This window comes from Bubalus bubalis, chromosome 7 (genome assembly GCF_019923935.1).
Source record: "Bubalus bubalis isolate 160015118507 breed Murrah chromosome 7, NDDB_SH_1, whole genome shotgun sequence".
Lineage (NCBI taxonomy): Eukaryota > Metazoa > Chordata > Mammalia > Artiodactyla > Bovidae > Bubalus > Bubalus bubalis.
Genome location: NC_059163.1, coordinates 55,919,681 through 55,933,206, shown reverse-complemented (window position 1 = coordinate 55,933,206; position 13,526 = coordinate 55,919,681). Strand labels below are relative to the sequence as shown.

Genomic DNA, 13,526 nt, shown 5'->3' with positions numbered 1-13,526 from the left:
TGGTGGTATACAGAAATGCATTAAACTTTCATACAATGACCCTGTCACCATTAATTTTGTTAAATTCACTTATTAGTTCTGGTAGGATTTTTTTCTGTTTGTTTCATAGCAATACTTTATAAGAAAATTAATTTCAGTTTGTTAACAATGCTGTATTATTTTTGGCAGTTTTATTGTCCTCATATGCCTCATTGTTCATCTTATTTTTAAACTTATGCTCTTATGCAAAAAAAAAAAAAAAAATTCTTCCCCTAGACTCCAAGATCTGGGACTCAAGAACGTTCTCTTTCCGTTCACTGCTGTATTCCCAGTGTTTCCATGCAGCAACACAAAGGTGCTCAGTCAGTACTCACTGGATGGAAAGTGGATGCATTGATGTTCTTATGTGTTTGGGGTCACATAAAGCCATAGTAGTAGATTTACTAAAGATACAACCCTGCTCCCTAGTAGATTTCCTGTTAAAAATATACACACAACGTTCAAAAAACAGCTGCAGAGGAAAACACTTTGGCATCTCCTGAAAAGGTTAAGCACAGAGCTATCATGAGATACAGAAATTTCACACCTAAGTGTACATCCAAGAACTGAAAACATATTCATACAAGAACTTGTGCACAACTGTCCACCATATCATTGTTCATAATAAGGAGAAAGTGGAAACAACCCAAATGCCCATCCACCAATGAATGGTTAAACAAGAGGGGTATATCCACACAACAGAATATTATTCAGTCATATAAAAGGAATGGAGTGCTGATACACGTGACAACTGGATGACTCCTGAAGATAAGCCAGACACAAAAGGCTACATATTGTATGGTCCCCTTTATGTAAAAGCCCAGAATAGAGAAATCCATATAGATAGAAAGTAGATTAGTGGTTGTCAGAGGCTCTTGGAAGAGGCAATGGGGACTGACTGTTTATACGTCTGGGGTTTCTTTTTGAGGTGATGAAAATACTCTGGAATCAGATAGTGGTGATGGATGCATAATGCTGTGAATATATTAAAAACACTGAACTGTACACTTGAAAATAATGAATTTTACAGTATATGAATTATAATTCAATAACAAACAGCTACATAAAATGATGCCAATGAACTATTTAAACATTTGCTTAAAATAACCTTCTCAGCTTCAGAAGTTCCTAAATGATTCCAACGCGAACAGCTGGAAATGGTTATGCAACCAGTAGATGCACTAATGTTCCTGTGTGTTTGGGATAGGAACGTCCTCTGATGTCAGCTTTGCGCCACCCTTTCCAGCTCTGGAACTTAACTAACCCTCCTTGAAATGGTGCCACTTGGAAGAGGTTTGTCAGTTCACATCCAAAAATAGCTCTGAACCACTCCACTGGGTTCCCCTTACAGGCTGGAAGAGTCACAACAGGCTCACCAAACTCAGCAGACCATGCCAGGGAGTCTGCTCCACCAGGGAGGTTAGAAGTGTGGCCACTTTCATGGAAACCTGGAAAACCATTTGAATCTGCTTCAGTTCTCCATCCCCCCCAAATACTCATCCCCTTCAACCTTGCTTGGATGGCTTCTCCATGCACATTCGAGCCCATCTACATCCTCGACCCCCCTACCTGACCCTTCTGCAGCACCCTCCCTCTATAAATCAGCCAGTTCTACCATCTCATAGGGAACGCCTACCTCCACCAGAACAGTACATCCGCCTACCCTCTTCTCTCCTCCTCTCCATCCAAGTGTTTCCTCTCTATTCATCACTGGAGTCACACTGTAAAATATGTCTTACTACAAAAACAGACACACCTAAGAAACTTTTAAATACATATTCAGCCAATAATGTTTTCTACCAAACTACAGAATCGATGTATTACTATCCAAGCCAACCGGAGTTATATAAAATGAAAAGCTGAACGTCTCTCCTCATCTCATGCCACTTTCTCAAGGTAAGGAATGCTAACTGATGCAGCCTCATACTTTCCTCTAGACAAGCATAGACACATGCATGTTTATTTTCTTTCTTATCAGAAAATGTATTTCTCTGCAACCTGGTTTTCCACTTAACATATACTTTCAGGACAAAGCATGGAGACAGTCTATTTTTTGAAAAATAATCCCTTGTATCTTTGCATCTGTTACAAATGGATAGATAATTTGAACAGACTCACAAGACTCCACAGGGTGCATTCAAGAAAAGTTTTAATCAAACTATAGGATGTGGTACAGCTAGAAAAAGAGTGGTAGCTTAAAAGCCCAGGCAAGCACCAGGAGCCTAAAAAACTTCTAGGCACAGCCCTCCAGGGTTTTTCCTCATTCACCGAGGACATGGATTTAAACTCCATGATATGGAGGATAAATCTTAACTTCAGGGAAGCCTGGGAAGATGTTTCCAGGAGATCTTTTATACCCCCTCATCAATTAGACAAGTCAGATTATGTTACAGGTTAAACCAGGTAAGTTACAATTCAGTTAAACTACCACTGGTATACATCCTTAAACCCAGCAGAGAAGCAAGTTTTGGGTGCCCCAGGGAGTTGCAAACCCTACAAAGCACCTTATAATTCACCAATTAGTCCATCTTATCCTTCTCTTGGCCAAGTTTCAGCATCACAATTCCAGGTGTCCCTGAGATCAGCATGGAGCTATTTCAGACCAGCTGTGAAACAACTCTTTCACATAACAGCTATATCATAGTGTATTCAACTATCCTTCTGTCAATGGAAACGCTGACTTCTGCTTTTTCTGCCACCTCAAACAACACTGAAATATATTTATATGATTGTATCCTAGAGGAGAAGATTCCCAAAGGAGCACCGCTGGCTCTAGGGTATTTATGTTCGTACTTTTATCAGATACAACCAGATTCGTTCCTACTGCAATCTACACCATCATTAGCAATATATAAAGTCCCACTGACAATAAACTTAGACAAGCACAAATTGTTATCAGTCATTTGAATTTTGTCAATCTGATGAGTATTTAGTATTTATTCTGAAAGTTACACTGGACTGGATTAATACAACTGTAAATTACCTTAATGTCTTACACTGACTTAGAATTCTAACTAGGTAGAGAAACACATCTTTGCATATAGTACAGAACCTGGGTACTCAACAAGTGGTCCACAGACCTGCATCATCAGCGTCACCTGGAGGCTTTTTAGACCCCGGGATGTTTCTACCCTTTCTATATTTTACCCCCAATTTCATTTGTTCTTGCATACAGAACTGGAACGCAGAAATAAAGGCTGGATGCACAGTTTCTTCAAACTTGAGGCTAGACCCACTTTAGGATATAGAGAACACCACAGAATTCTGGTGAGGTTAAAAATCACAGCTCACAATATAGAAAAGGTTTCTGTACAATTTAAGGCTTGAATACTGGCTGAGTATAAAAGTCAGTCACAATTCATTACCGTCTTTACTTCTGAACTGGTTCCTACAATCCAACCACGGAACAATGAAAATAAACCCTATCACATGTATAGGCTGGTGACTGAAACAGCAGCCTAGTTATTTTTAATCACTGACCTCTTCTGACCCCGCTCTAGCCAGGTTTAGAGGAAGCAAGAAGTGATGCTGGGTCCTTTGCTGAGCTTTCAGCTTTCCTGAGCCCAAAGTAAACTTACTTCATAACCCTAGAGAAGGTGAGTCGTGGAGATGACCAGTGATGCCTGGTGAAGGGGACTGCGAACACGCTAGGACAGAATTATGCCAATGGCCTGTCTCATGACGCTACAACAACTCATTCTTTTAAATGCAAACTTCTTCCACCTCTCAGTAGTTCCCCAAACATACCTGCTATAATTTCCACATGGGCTAATTAGTCTGACAATATGCATGGCAGAGCTCAGATTTTAAACAAACACCTCAAATGTCACCTGTTTTTACTGAGCAGAATGCTACTTAACAGCTTTTGTTCTAATGGGCTGTTTTTGCTGAAATGAAAACATTCTGTTACAGTCCCTTGGGAATTCCCTAATCAAAGGCTCTGGAGAAACCGTCAGTCTTTCAGGACTTGATGAACATGAGGTACAGGGGCTGGCTCACCTAACTGGGGAGAGAAGCCATTACTGCTGCCATCTAACTGGTCTACCACGAGGACTGTTAGAGAACAGTCACTGGGGTATCGTGGGGTGCCTGCTATTCCTGGGCAATCAAGCCACTTCGTGAAGCAGGTAACAAAAGGCAAGTTATCCAAGGGGACGATGGGCACTACCACTGTCACAGAAAAGAGAGAAACCACAGCAAAGGCAGCATGCTGCAACTCCTATACGGGAGTTACCACTGAAGAGGAGCTTTAACGCACTGAGAAGGGTAAGAGTGCTGCTGAGCTTATGGTTTTGAACTGGGCAGAGAAGGAAAACCAACATACACAAATTAAAGCATCAATTCATTCACTACGTAGACCCTTACTTACAAAGATAACCTGAAGGCAAAAACCTCTTGTGGCACAAACTGGCAAATGCACAAAAGTCTCCTGCATAAACTTGCCCAGAAAGGTCAAATTAAGCAACAACCTGCTTGGGGTGTACTGACACAAAGGACAAAGGGAACTTTTTGAGTTCCACTCTCATCTGTATTCTTTTTAGAGATTTTCAACTAATTAATATTACTTTTATCAACTTGCTTATAGATAAGGAAAAAGTGGAAACAGTGGCCGATTTTATTCTCTTAGGCTCCAAAATCACTGCAGAGGGTGACAGCAGCCATTAAATTTAAAGACACGTGCTCCTTGGAAGAAAAGCTATGAGAAACCTAGACAGCATATTAAAAAGCAAACACATCACTTTGCTGACAAAGTCTGTATAGTCAAAGCTATGGTTTTTCCAGTAGTCATGTATGGATGTGAGAGCTGGACCATAAAGAAGGCTGAGAGCCAAAGAACTGATGCTTTCGAACTGTGGTGCTGGAGAAGACTCTTGGGAGTCCCTTGGACAGTAAAGAGATCAAACCAGTCAATCCTAAAGGAAATCAACCCTGAATATTCATTGGAAGGACTGAAGCTGAAGCCAAAGCTCTAATACTTTGGCCACCTGATGTGGAGAATTGACTCATTGGAACCTCCTTTGCTCAAAATGTTTTCCCCAATCCTGCCTAGAGTCATGAATCATTTGCATTTTCCTTCCCATAACTGAGAAATTCCTTGAAAGAAAAATCTCCCTTCACTGCTTTGCCAATGATTCATTACAACCCTCCCTGTAGCCAGGCTTTGGTTCTCAGGGACTCCCCGGTTACTCTCCAGTTTAGAACTAGAACTCCAGTTAAGAACTGTGACTTTTTATTTTTTTAACTCAAGTATATCTGACTTACAATACTGCATTAGTTTCAGGTATACAGTACAGTGATTCAGGTTTTTTTTTTTTTTTTTTTTTGCAGATTATATTTCATTATATGTTACTATAAGATATTGACTATAATTCCCTGTGCTACACAGTAAATTTTTGTTGTTTATCTATCTTAGGACTTCTTAAATGCTCGTTTTAGTGGGTATCACTGTCCCAGTCCTCTATTAATTCAGCAGCACTTGGTGTTTGATGGGGCTTCCCCTCTGGTGGCAAGTCCAGTTGGATTTATCCATTGTGTATTTCCCTTTGACTTCTCATCAACACCGCCCTATTCCTCTTTCCTAATCAATTAAAAGTCAGTCTCCTTTTGTGTCTCACCCCACACCTCCCCATACAGCTGTCACCCTCTTTGTTCAAAAGTAGGACTGGGAACCTAGCCATCCCTTTCATAATTCTCTTTAAGTTTTTCACTCTGGTTTTCAAAAGCCTCCAGATGATGATCCTACCTTGTCTCCCCATTCCTGTCCTCACTGCTCCCTGTCATGTATCCTATGCTATAGTCAAAAGAGATTACACTCAGCCCTGCCCACTGCCATTTCCTTGGGTTCTGCATCTGAGACTCACTATGTCATTTTGTATAAGGGACTGGAGCATTGGATGTGGTATCCGTAGGGGTCCTGGAACCAATCCCCGATGGATATTGAAGGACAACTCTACTTGCTATTCCCAGAATATACCTCACGCCTCCCTATTTTCTCCTGGATCAGCCCTGCAACCATCCCAACAGCTCTGCTTACTGAAAGGCCCCTTGTCTTTATGAACCTTGCACGTGACATTTCTAAATCTCCACCTCTTTCATTTGGCCTTTATTAGTTTTTCTATCTTGTATTGTAATATCAGTGAGCATCTTACCTTCCCTACCAGATTCTAATTTCCTGTAGGGCAGGCACAAAGCCTGATTTCTTTCTGCGTTTTCTGCACTGGGTCTTACACAAAGTAGATGTTCAGTAAGACTTACTGAAGTGAAATAATAAATAGTCTAACCTGGAATCACACCTGTTTTTTTCCTTTATCTATGGCCCTCAATTTCCTCAGTGGGTTTTTTGTTTCTTGGTGTGCAACTTTTATTTCTGGGACAAATGAAAGCCAATCTAGGGCTGTACTTCCCCCTAAATAAATACATCCTTTTCAACCAGAGCTTCTGTTGAAAATATCTAACAAGTTCAATGTATAAAATCCTAAAATGTTTAAATTTTAATTTGAAGATATTAATAATCTTAGAGGTATCTGAAAACATTCTTTGGAAAATAGTGCTCAATTTTTAAGTCCAAATTTTAAGCTCATGGAAACAATATCATCTGTGAACTATTTATAGGTAACTTATGTACACACAGCAGAGTACAGGTCCAGACTTACGGATGGATCAGACATGCAGATGCCTCCAGCGAGACGAAAAAGCTGCACACTGGCTTTTGAATAAGCCAGGAAAATGGTGCTATTTTAAATCCCTTAGCACGAAGCTGAACTCAACCACATGGATTTAGCCCTGGTAGTAGGTCACCACAGCCTTAACAACCTAAAACAAATTCAACCCACAAAAACTCAATGTCTTTTTCATAAAGGACTTTAAAGATGAAATAGCTTCCAGTAGGAGATAAGCAACTATGTGCCCTGCAGGGACGTAGCCTGCTAGGGGTTATCAGCTGCCACTGCTCAACTCCACTACCGAAGAGGCAGATGTGGCTCCGGGGAAGAACGAAGCAGCTGGAGACGAGATCTATTATTTTTAGCTATGTGCCTAGTTAAAAAGAAATGGCTGTTGTCTTTTTCTTCATTAAATTAAAACAAAGCAAAACTGCTTTATTAAAGATTTATTCTAACCCAATAGCTATTAATACCTACTAATAAAATGAGGTATGAAAACAAACTAAGAGCAGTAATGGTGACCCTCATTCAACAGCAGCATCCAGTCAGGTGACTGATGGGCTGACACCAGATGTCACAGGCATCTCCCAGACATTCCCGCCTGCAGGATGTATGCACACCACCCTTCAGGGAAGATATCCAAACCTGGGATTTTAAAAAAGCAAATCTACTTCCATAAGAGGCTTATTTCATTTTAATTTTTAGATCTCCACCCCTTCCCAGGCCTCTTGATTGTGATTTTATGTGAAACTGTCATTCCTCTTGAAATACTGGCACGGCAGCTACAGTAGTTTCCCACAAAAAAAATAAAAGCATATGCTTACAGTTTAAAAAGAGAACTGGCTCAACCACCAGAGCAAATTCAGATGGGGAACTGGTTTCAACATACATATTATGATGATAATTACAAATGTATCATTTACAAATTTCTGCAGCACTAAATTTGGCCAAGAAAATCCAATTAAGGATCTACAATGAGAGACTGGCTCCCAAGTGTAGGTAAACACATGGAATTGGGTACGTCAAGTACTGTGAGTTCAAATACTGAGGAAGAAATCAGAGAAAACAAAGGTAAGTGTAGATGTCGGGGAAACTGGGGCATCCCGAATATGGCAGTGCTCTGGGGCTTTGGGCAATGGAAGTGGTACGTGGAAACAGCGCTGTGTTCACAGGAGACTGAGCAGAGTAAAATAATGACATAATGACTTCAACAGACAAAGTAAGGAGACAGCAAGAACTGCCACCAGAGTAGTTTCTCATCAGTGCCTGCAAAACAGTCTGGGACACAGTGTTTTGAAAATATGGCTTTCCACTTTGCTCACAGCCTAGATAATGAATTTTCAAGGACGCTCCTTTCATTCCTAGTTTCTTCTTGCTTCCTTATCTGAAGTATCTACAGAGAGAGTGGTTCCTTTACTCACACAAAGCACCTGCTAAGGATGGGCCCCTGGGCTAGAGATGTGGGGACACAAAGATGAAGAAGACCTGCCCTCTGCAGAATCTAGAATTTAATCCCTGCTTGAGTTCATTCACTGGTGAAAATGAGGCATCAGATAGGTACCAGTCCACAGTTAAATGGCTGAAAATGTTGTAAGTGAAATCCTGGGTTTGTGTTTCTGAAGTCACTAGGGAATGACAGAGGGAAATAGTCACCTCTGTTGCCTCAGTGCAAACTAAGGAGAGAAAATATTCATTTTGCTAAGAATATATAAAGATTAATATTTGAATCTGAGGGAAAGATGTCTTCTTATATACTACATAGTCTTGGTAAACACTGAGAAAATGAAATTAAAGTTAAGTACTCCAAATGTCTGTCAAAAATTATCTGTAAAAAATAACTCCCTTCCCACTCCTACATCCATTCCTGCCTTTCAACTCAGGAAAGCAAATCAAATTTCAGTCTGGCCTAATAACAGATGGCTTTCATATAAAGTAATCTGAGTCCTCTGACAGCAAGCGGTATCCTACTCAAACGTTTCTGTTAACTCTGATCAATTTCAAAATCAAAGATGACCAATATTCAAACTGGGCAAAGAAAAAAAAAAGGATACAATTCTCTTAGAAAATATTCAAGTCAAATTAAAGACCATAATTTCTTGGATATGGGCTTTCCAAGTATTCTGCTGACTTAAAATGGTTTTTATAGGTAAGCCCTGAGTGCATGCTAAGTTGCTTCAGCCGTGTCTGACTCTTTGCAATCCTATGGACTGTAGCCTGCCAGGCTCCTCCGTCCATTCTCCAAGCAAGAATACTGGAGTGGGTTGCCAGGCCCTACTCCAAGGGAATCTTCTTGATCCAGGGATCAAACCCACATCTCTTATGTCTCCTGCATTGCAGGCGGGTTCTTTACCACTAGCACCACCTGGGAAGCCCACATGTAAGCCTTAATATTTTCTTTTTGACGTGAAGAGGCTACTATAGAAGCCTTTCCTCTCACTTTTAACCTACAGAGATAATCCTGTTAATCCAGAATGAATAGGTGAAACAAGAATGATAACTAAGACAGAATATTTTTCCTGATTAGTAGGCAAAAGGGAATTTTTTTGGTAGTAGGCAAGTACCTGGAAAATCAGAGAACTGATTAGGACAGGGTGTGGTAGCCTAAAGTAGCAGCTATGATGGCTACTCTCCAACTGTACAATGTTGAATTCTTGGGCCAAGGCTTGAAAATAATTAACTGCTAGTCCCTGAGATTATGGCCCCTCTGCCATAGGATATATTATGCACTGGAAAAAAAAGTTAAATATTTCTGATTTAAAAGCTGTTGCTGAACTTTCTGAGTAACAGGAAAACAAATGCAAAAACTGCACATTGCAAAAAATACCCATACCTGAAACATTTGAGCTTTTCCCCTTTTCAGTATCTATGGCTGTCTTTTTCTGACTAAACTCCTAGAGTAGCTTAATCCTCAGGCTTCTAACAGCCCTATTGAATGACATTCTGCTCTCCAACTTTAATCTGCATATTTATCTTTTCTCTTTTTGGCTTGTAAACTTTCTCCAGCTACTCAGTATATGTAAGAAAAGTTGGTATCCCCTGGCTTGGCACTCAAGGCCCTGTAAATTTAACCTACTTTTCTCAATACGTTGGCCACCTGATGAGAAGAGCCAACTCGCTGGAAAAGACCCTGATGATTAGAAAGACTGAAGGGAAGAGGAGAAGGGGATGGCAGAGGATGACACGGTTAGACAGCATCACCAATTCAATGGAAAAGAATTTGAGCGAACTCCAGGAGATAGTGGAGAATGGGGGAGCCTAGCATGCTACACAGTCCATGGGGTCATAAAAAATCAGACAGGATTTAATGACTGAACAACAGCAGCAACCCTTCTGATCATGTCTTTGCTTTCCTTTGCCATGAATGTTCTTTCTCCATCTGGCACTCTAGCAGTGGTTCCACAAAGCAACCCAACGGCTGTCTTCATCTCTATTCAGAAGACGTCTCTTCTTCCTCAGCACAACAGGCAATGCCCTTCCCAAGTGCCTCTGTTTATCCAAACTTTTCGCCAAATTCAAAATCTAGCTCAAGTTACCCCACAATTCTCTCTCCTGCTTTTGAATCCGTAAAGCATTTGACACAGAAATCATTATTTGTTACAAAAATCTAGGGATCACATAATGCGGACCCTTCATTTTCCGCACAAGATCATTTTTCACCTTTACAGAGTTCCCATGTGATAGTTTTTCATGTGTCTGATAATAAGTATAATCTCAATAAATGTTTAATTTCTTAGGTAATGCTTTAATAAATGTACCATCTTCAAATGCATCAACTATCAGCAGATAATTCCTTTGGTAGAAGGTGGTGAGAAGACAAATGAGGCATTTTGACAGAAATCCACAAAAATCATAGCTGTATAAAAATACCATTTTTAATTACCAGCTAATTTTGGCAGACATGGCTGATCCTCACCACAACAAGGAACTTCAGAGAGAGATGATATTCTCAGAAGGGGAAAGCTCAGGGATGGAGTAAGATGTCTGTTTCATACGCCCCTGGGTATTTTTTTTTTTTTTTTAATTGAAAGCAACAGTGATCTATTTGCTTGTGTTAAAGGTCATCTGGGTTTTGACTCTATCAAAATGAGACCCACAGTACAGAGCCATATCAGCATGCCATGTGCTTCCCAGAAGCTGGCTTGGTTCTACTTATTTCTGAAGCATTTATCACCTGTAAGTACAGGATAACTCAAAGTGCTTCCAACATGCCTTGTAGCCAAGTAACATCACACCTGACTATTTTCTATAAATCTTATCTAGAGTAACATCTATAGATCTCACACACACACACACACACATACACCTTTTGTAGCATTTAACACTGATAAAACAACTGCAGATTTTATGGACAGTACTTGTGAGTACATTGCTATGAGGCACTTAAATGTATTAAAAACTTTACATTTCAAAAATATTACCTGTAAATCACTCTAAGGTGTATTTAAGTGTTATGCTAATAAACACTCCAAAACAAAACTTAAGAGATACACAGTGTTCTCAGTTGAATTATATTTAATCGAAGTGATTGGTAGATATCACCTTGAGTGTTTTTGACAGATATGAGAAACAAAATGTAAAATTCCTACCTTGTGTCTGCTTCTTGTTCACTGCATTATCAGCTTTATGTCGTTTCTAAAGTTCAAAAGCAAAAACAAACACTGTGAAAAAGCGGATGAGATTAACAAAACAAGATAGCACCTGTAACGAAAGTCAGATTTTTTTTCCTTTAAACTTACGTTTCTCAAGGCTTTTATCCTTTCACACCCGTATCAATTTTATAAGTAAGCCCAGAGTATGGTGATGGGAACAATCAGAGTACGTGGGGATTTGAAAATGGAAAGTACAATCCATAGCATCTTTATTCCCTTTCTAGGAGTACAGGTGTGTGGCCTCAACAAGACCTTACATTATTGCACAGGTAAGATTAAAATTTTAATGTATTAGAAAAGACAGAGCTAAAAGACTGATTTAGACTTTTGCTTAAATAACTTACTTAAAAGGAAGAGTGCCCAGGAGAATTATCTGTAATAACTACCATTGAACAATGATACCAAAATATTTTCAGTTTCTCATGAAATTCATTATCTAATTAGGCTGAGCACATCCTCTGTAATTTAATGACGTGCCAATGTCTGTCAACAACGAGAACCAACACATCTATCATTGGCACAACACTGCTTCTACCCACTGGTCCCAACAGCCCCTCCCCCACCTTCAGAAGTCACTGCATCTCATTTTCTTTCCTCCCAAAGCACAAAAAAATTGAGCATTAAATAAGCGAGTTAGTCTACATCTAGGTGGGTGAATCTGAAGAGCCGCCGAAGCCAAGACTGTATAGCAGTAAGAGAAAAGGAGGGTCAGAGGAAAGGTGAGAATCTGAGTGGTCAGGGAGGCTAACTTCTCTACAGTTCAACTAGAGGTTTTCCAGGGCTTCTGTCTAAACTTACAGCACTGAGTATAACACAGCTGCCTCTGCTGACGCTGCAGGAGTGTTAAGCGTAACTGACTCTGAGCTCAAAGATTCTATCATATAAAGCCCCAAAGTCAGGTTTAGCTACCCATATTTGATCACAAGGTGGGTTGGCATGAATGCAAAACAAATGAGTTAAGAAGAAACATGATTTTTGGACTCACAGGGCACAAATGAAAACATTTTTCCAGACAAAAGCCTGGGCCTGTAGATGAGCACTCCTAGACCCAGCAATGCTCACGAGGAGCAGCATAATAGCTGATAGTGTGAGCTCAGTTCATCCAAACAATCAGCCACTGAACTGCGCAAAATGCAAATGGGGCATTCAGAACGCCTCTGCGGAAGGCTTGCTGAAAATGATTCTTGCCACATCCACATGTGGGAACACACTACAATTCTCTCCCATAATAAAACACTTGCTAATAAGTGTCATAATGCAGACTTTAAATAGACAAGTTATTGCTTCCAAAAGTAAGCACATGATTTGACAGCAAAGGTTCTCAAATAAATTTTTAAAGTTCTGTTAACTTTATAGCATCAGTGGAGAATATTTCATGATTGATAAAACTCAAACTACTTACTCTTTTTTTTCTTTGTTAAAAAAAAAGTTAGAAAATTAGGAAGCAACCCAAAATAAATTTTGGCCCAAAATAATAGTCCAAGGGAAATTTAGATATTTGAAGGTGGTGCCAATATTTTCAAAACAACACACATCTATGACAGACAATAGTTAGATTTCCAACTGAGGGAGACAAATAAAAGCTAATTAATGAAACATTCTACTTAAACTGGAAATTTAATCTTAGTGAAACTTAAGGAGATCCTGAATATTACTTTCCATCTGCAGAGAATTCTTATACATGAGCCTCTCCTTCCTCAACCTTCTCACCACACAATAAATTAGGTTACTTGTTGAGACATAGTTGTGTTGAATATACATAAGGATCCAACCCAGACAGATTCTAATCATATTACTACAAAAAGAAAGCATCTTTGTTTCCAAAGAAGATCCTTATTCCTTTTAAAACTTACATAGTTTGGAAGAAATGTATATAGCTATTCCTTAAATTAAAATACCTCTATTGAGTTGTAATTGGAATTCATTTAATATCACTGAGAACTAGTGAATTATTTACTATTATCAATATTTTTTGATTGACAGTGCCCCAGTAAACTGTACTGTATAAACCACGTCAGGAACTTTACGGTACTTAAGTGTGCAGTGCTGACCACCCCTTCATTCTGGGAACCCTTCCTTCACAAGGCATGTCTTCAGACATCAAGCCCAGGCGTTCTACTTGCACCTTGGCCCTTTGTTTTTTAGCTCTCAGTGATGGATTTCCTCAACACTTACTCCCTGCCTTCTCTGCTTCTCA

General features: G+C 39.7%; 1 protein-coding gene across 6 annotated transcripts in view; it reads right to left on the bottom strand.

The window, feature by feature from the left end:
• The window catches only part of ATP8A1 (ATPase phospholipid transporting 8A1), a 235,296-nt gene that overhangs the window by 183,056 nt on the left and 38,714 nt on the right, over window positions 1-13,526 (bottom strand). For all 6 annotated transcript variants that reach the window (XM_025290107.3, XM_025290109.3, XM_025290108.3 and 3 more), the window contains one exon: window positions 11,267-11,312. In XM_025290107.3, coding sequence (XP_025145892.1) covers window positions 11,267-11,312 — 46 coding nt within the window. The remainder of the gene's footprint in view (window positions 1-11,266; window positions 11,313-13,526) is intronic.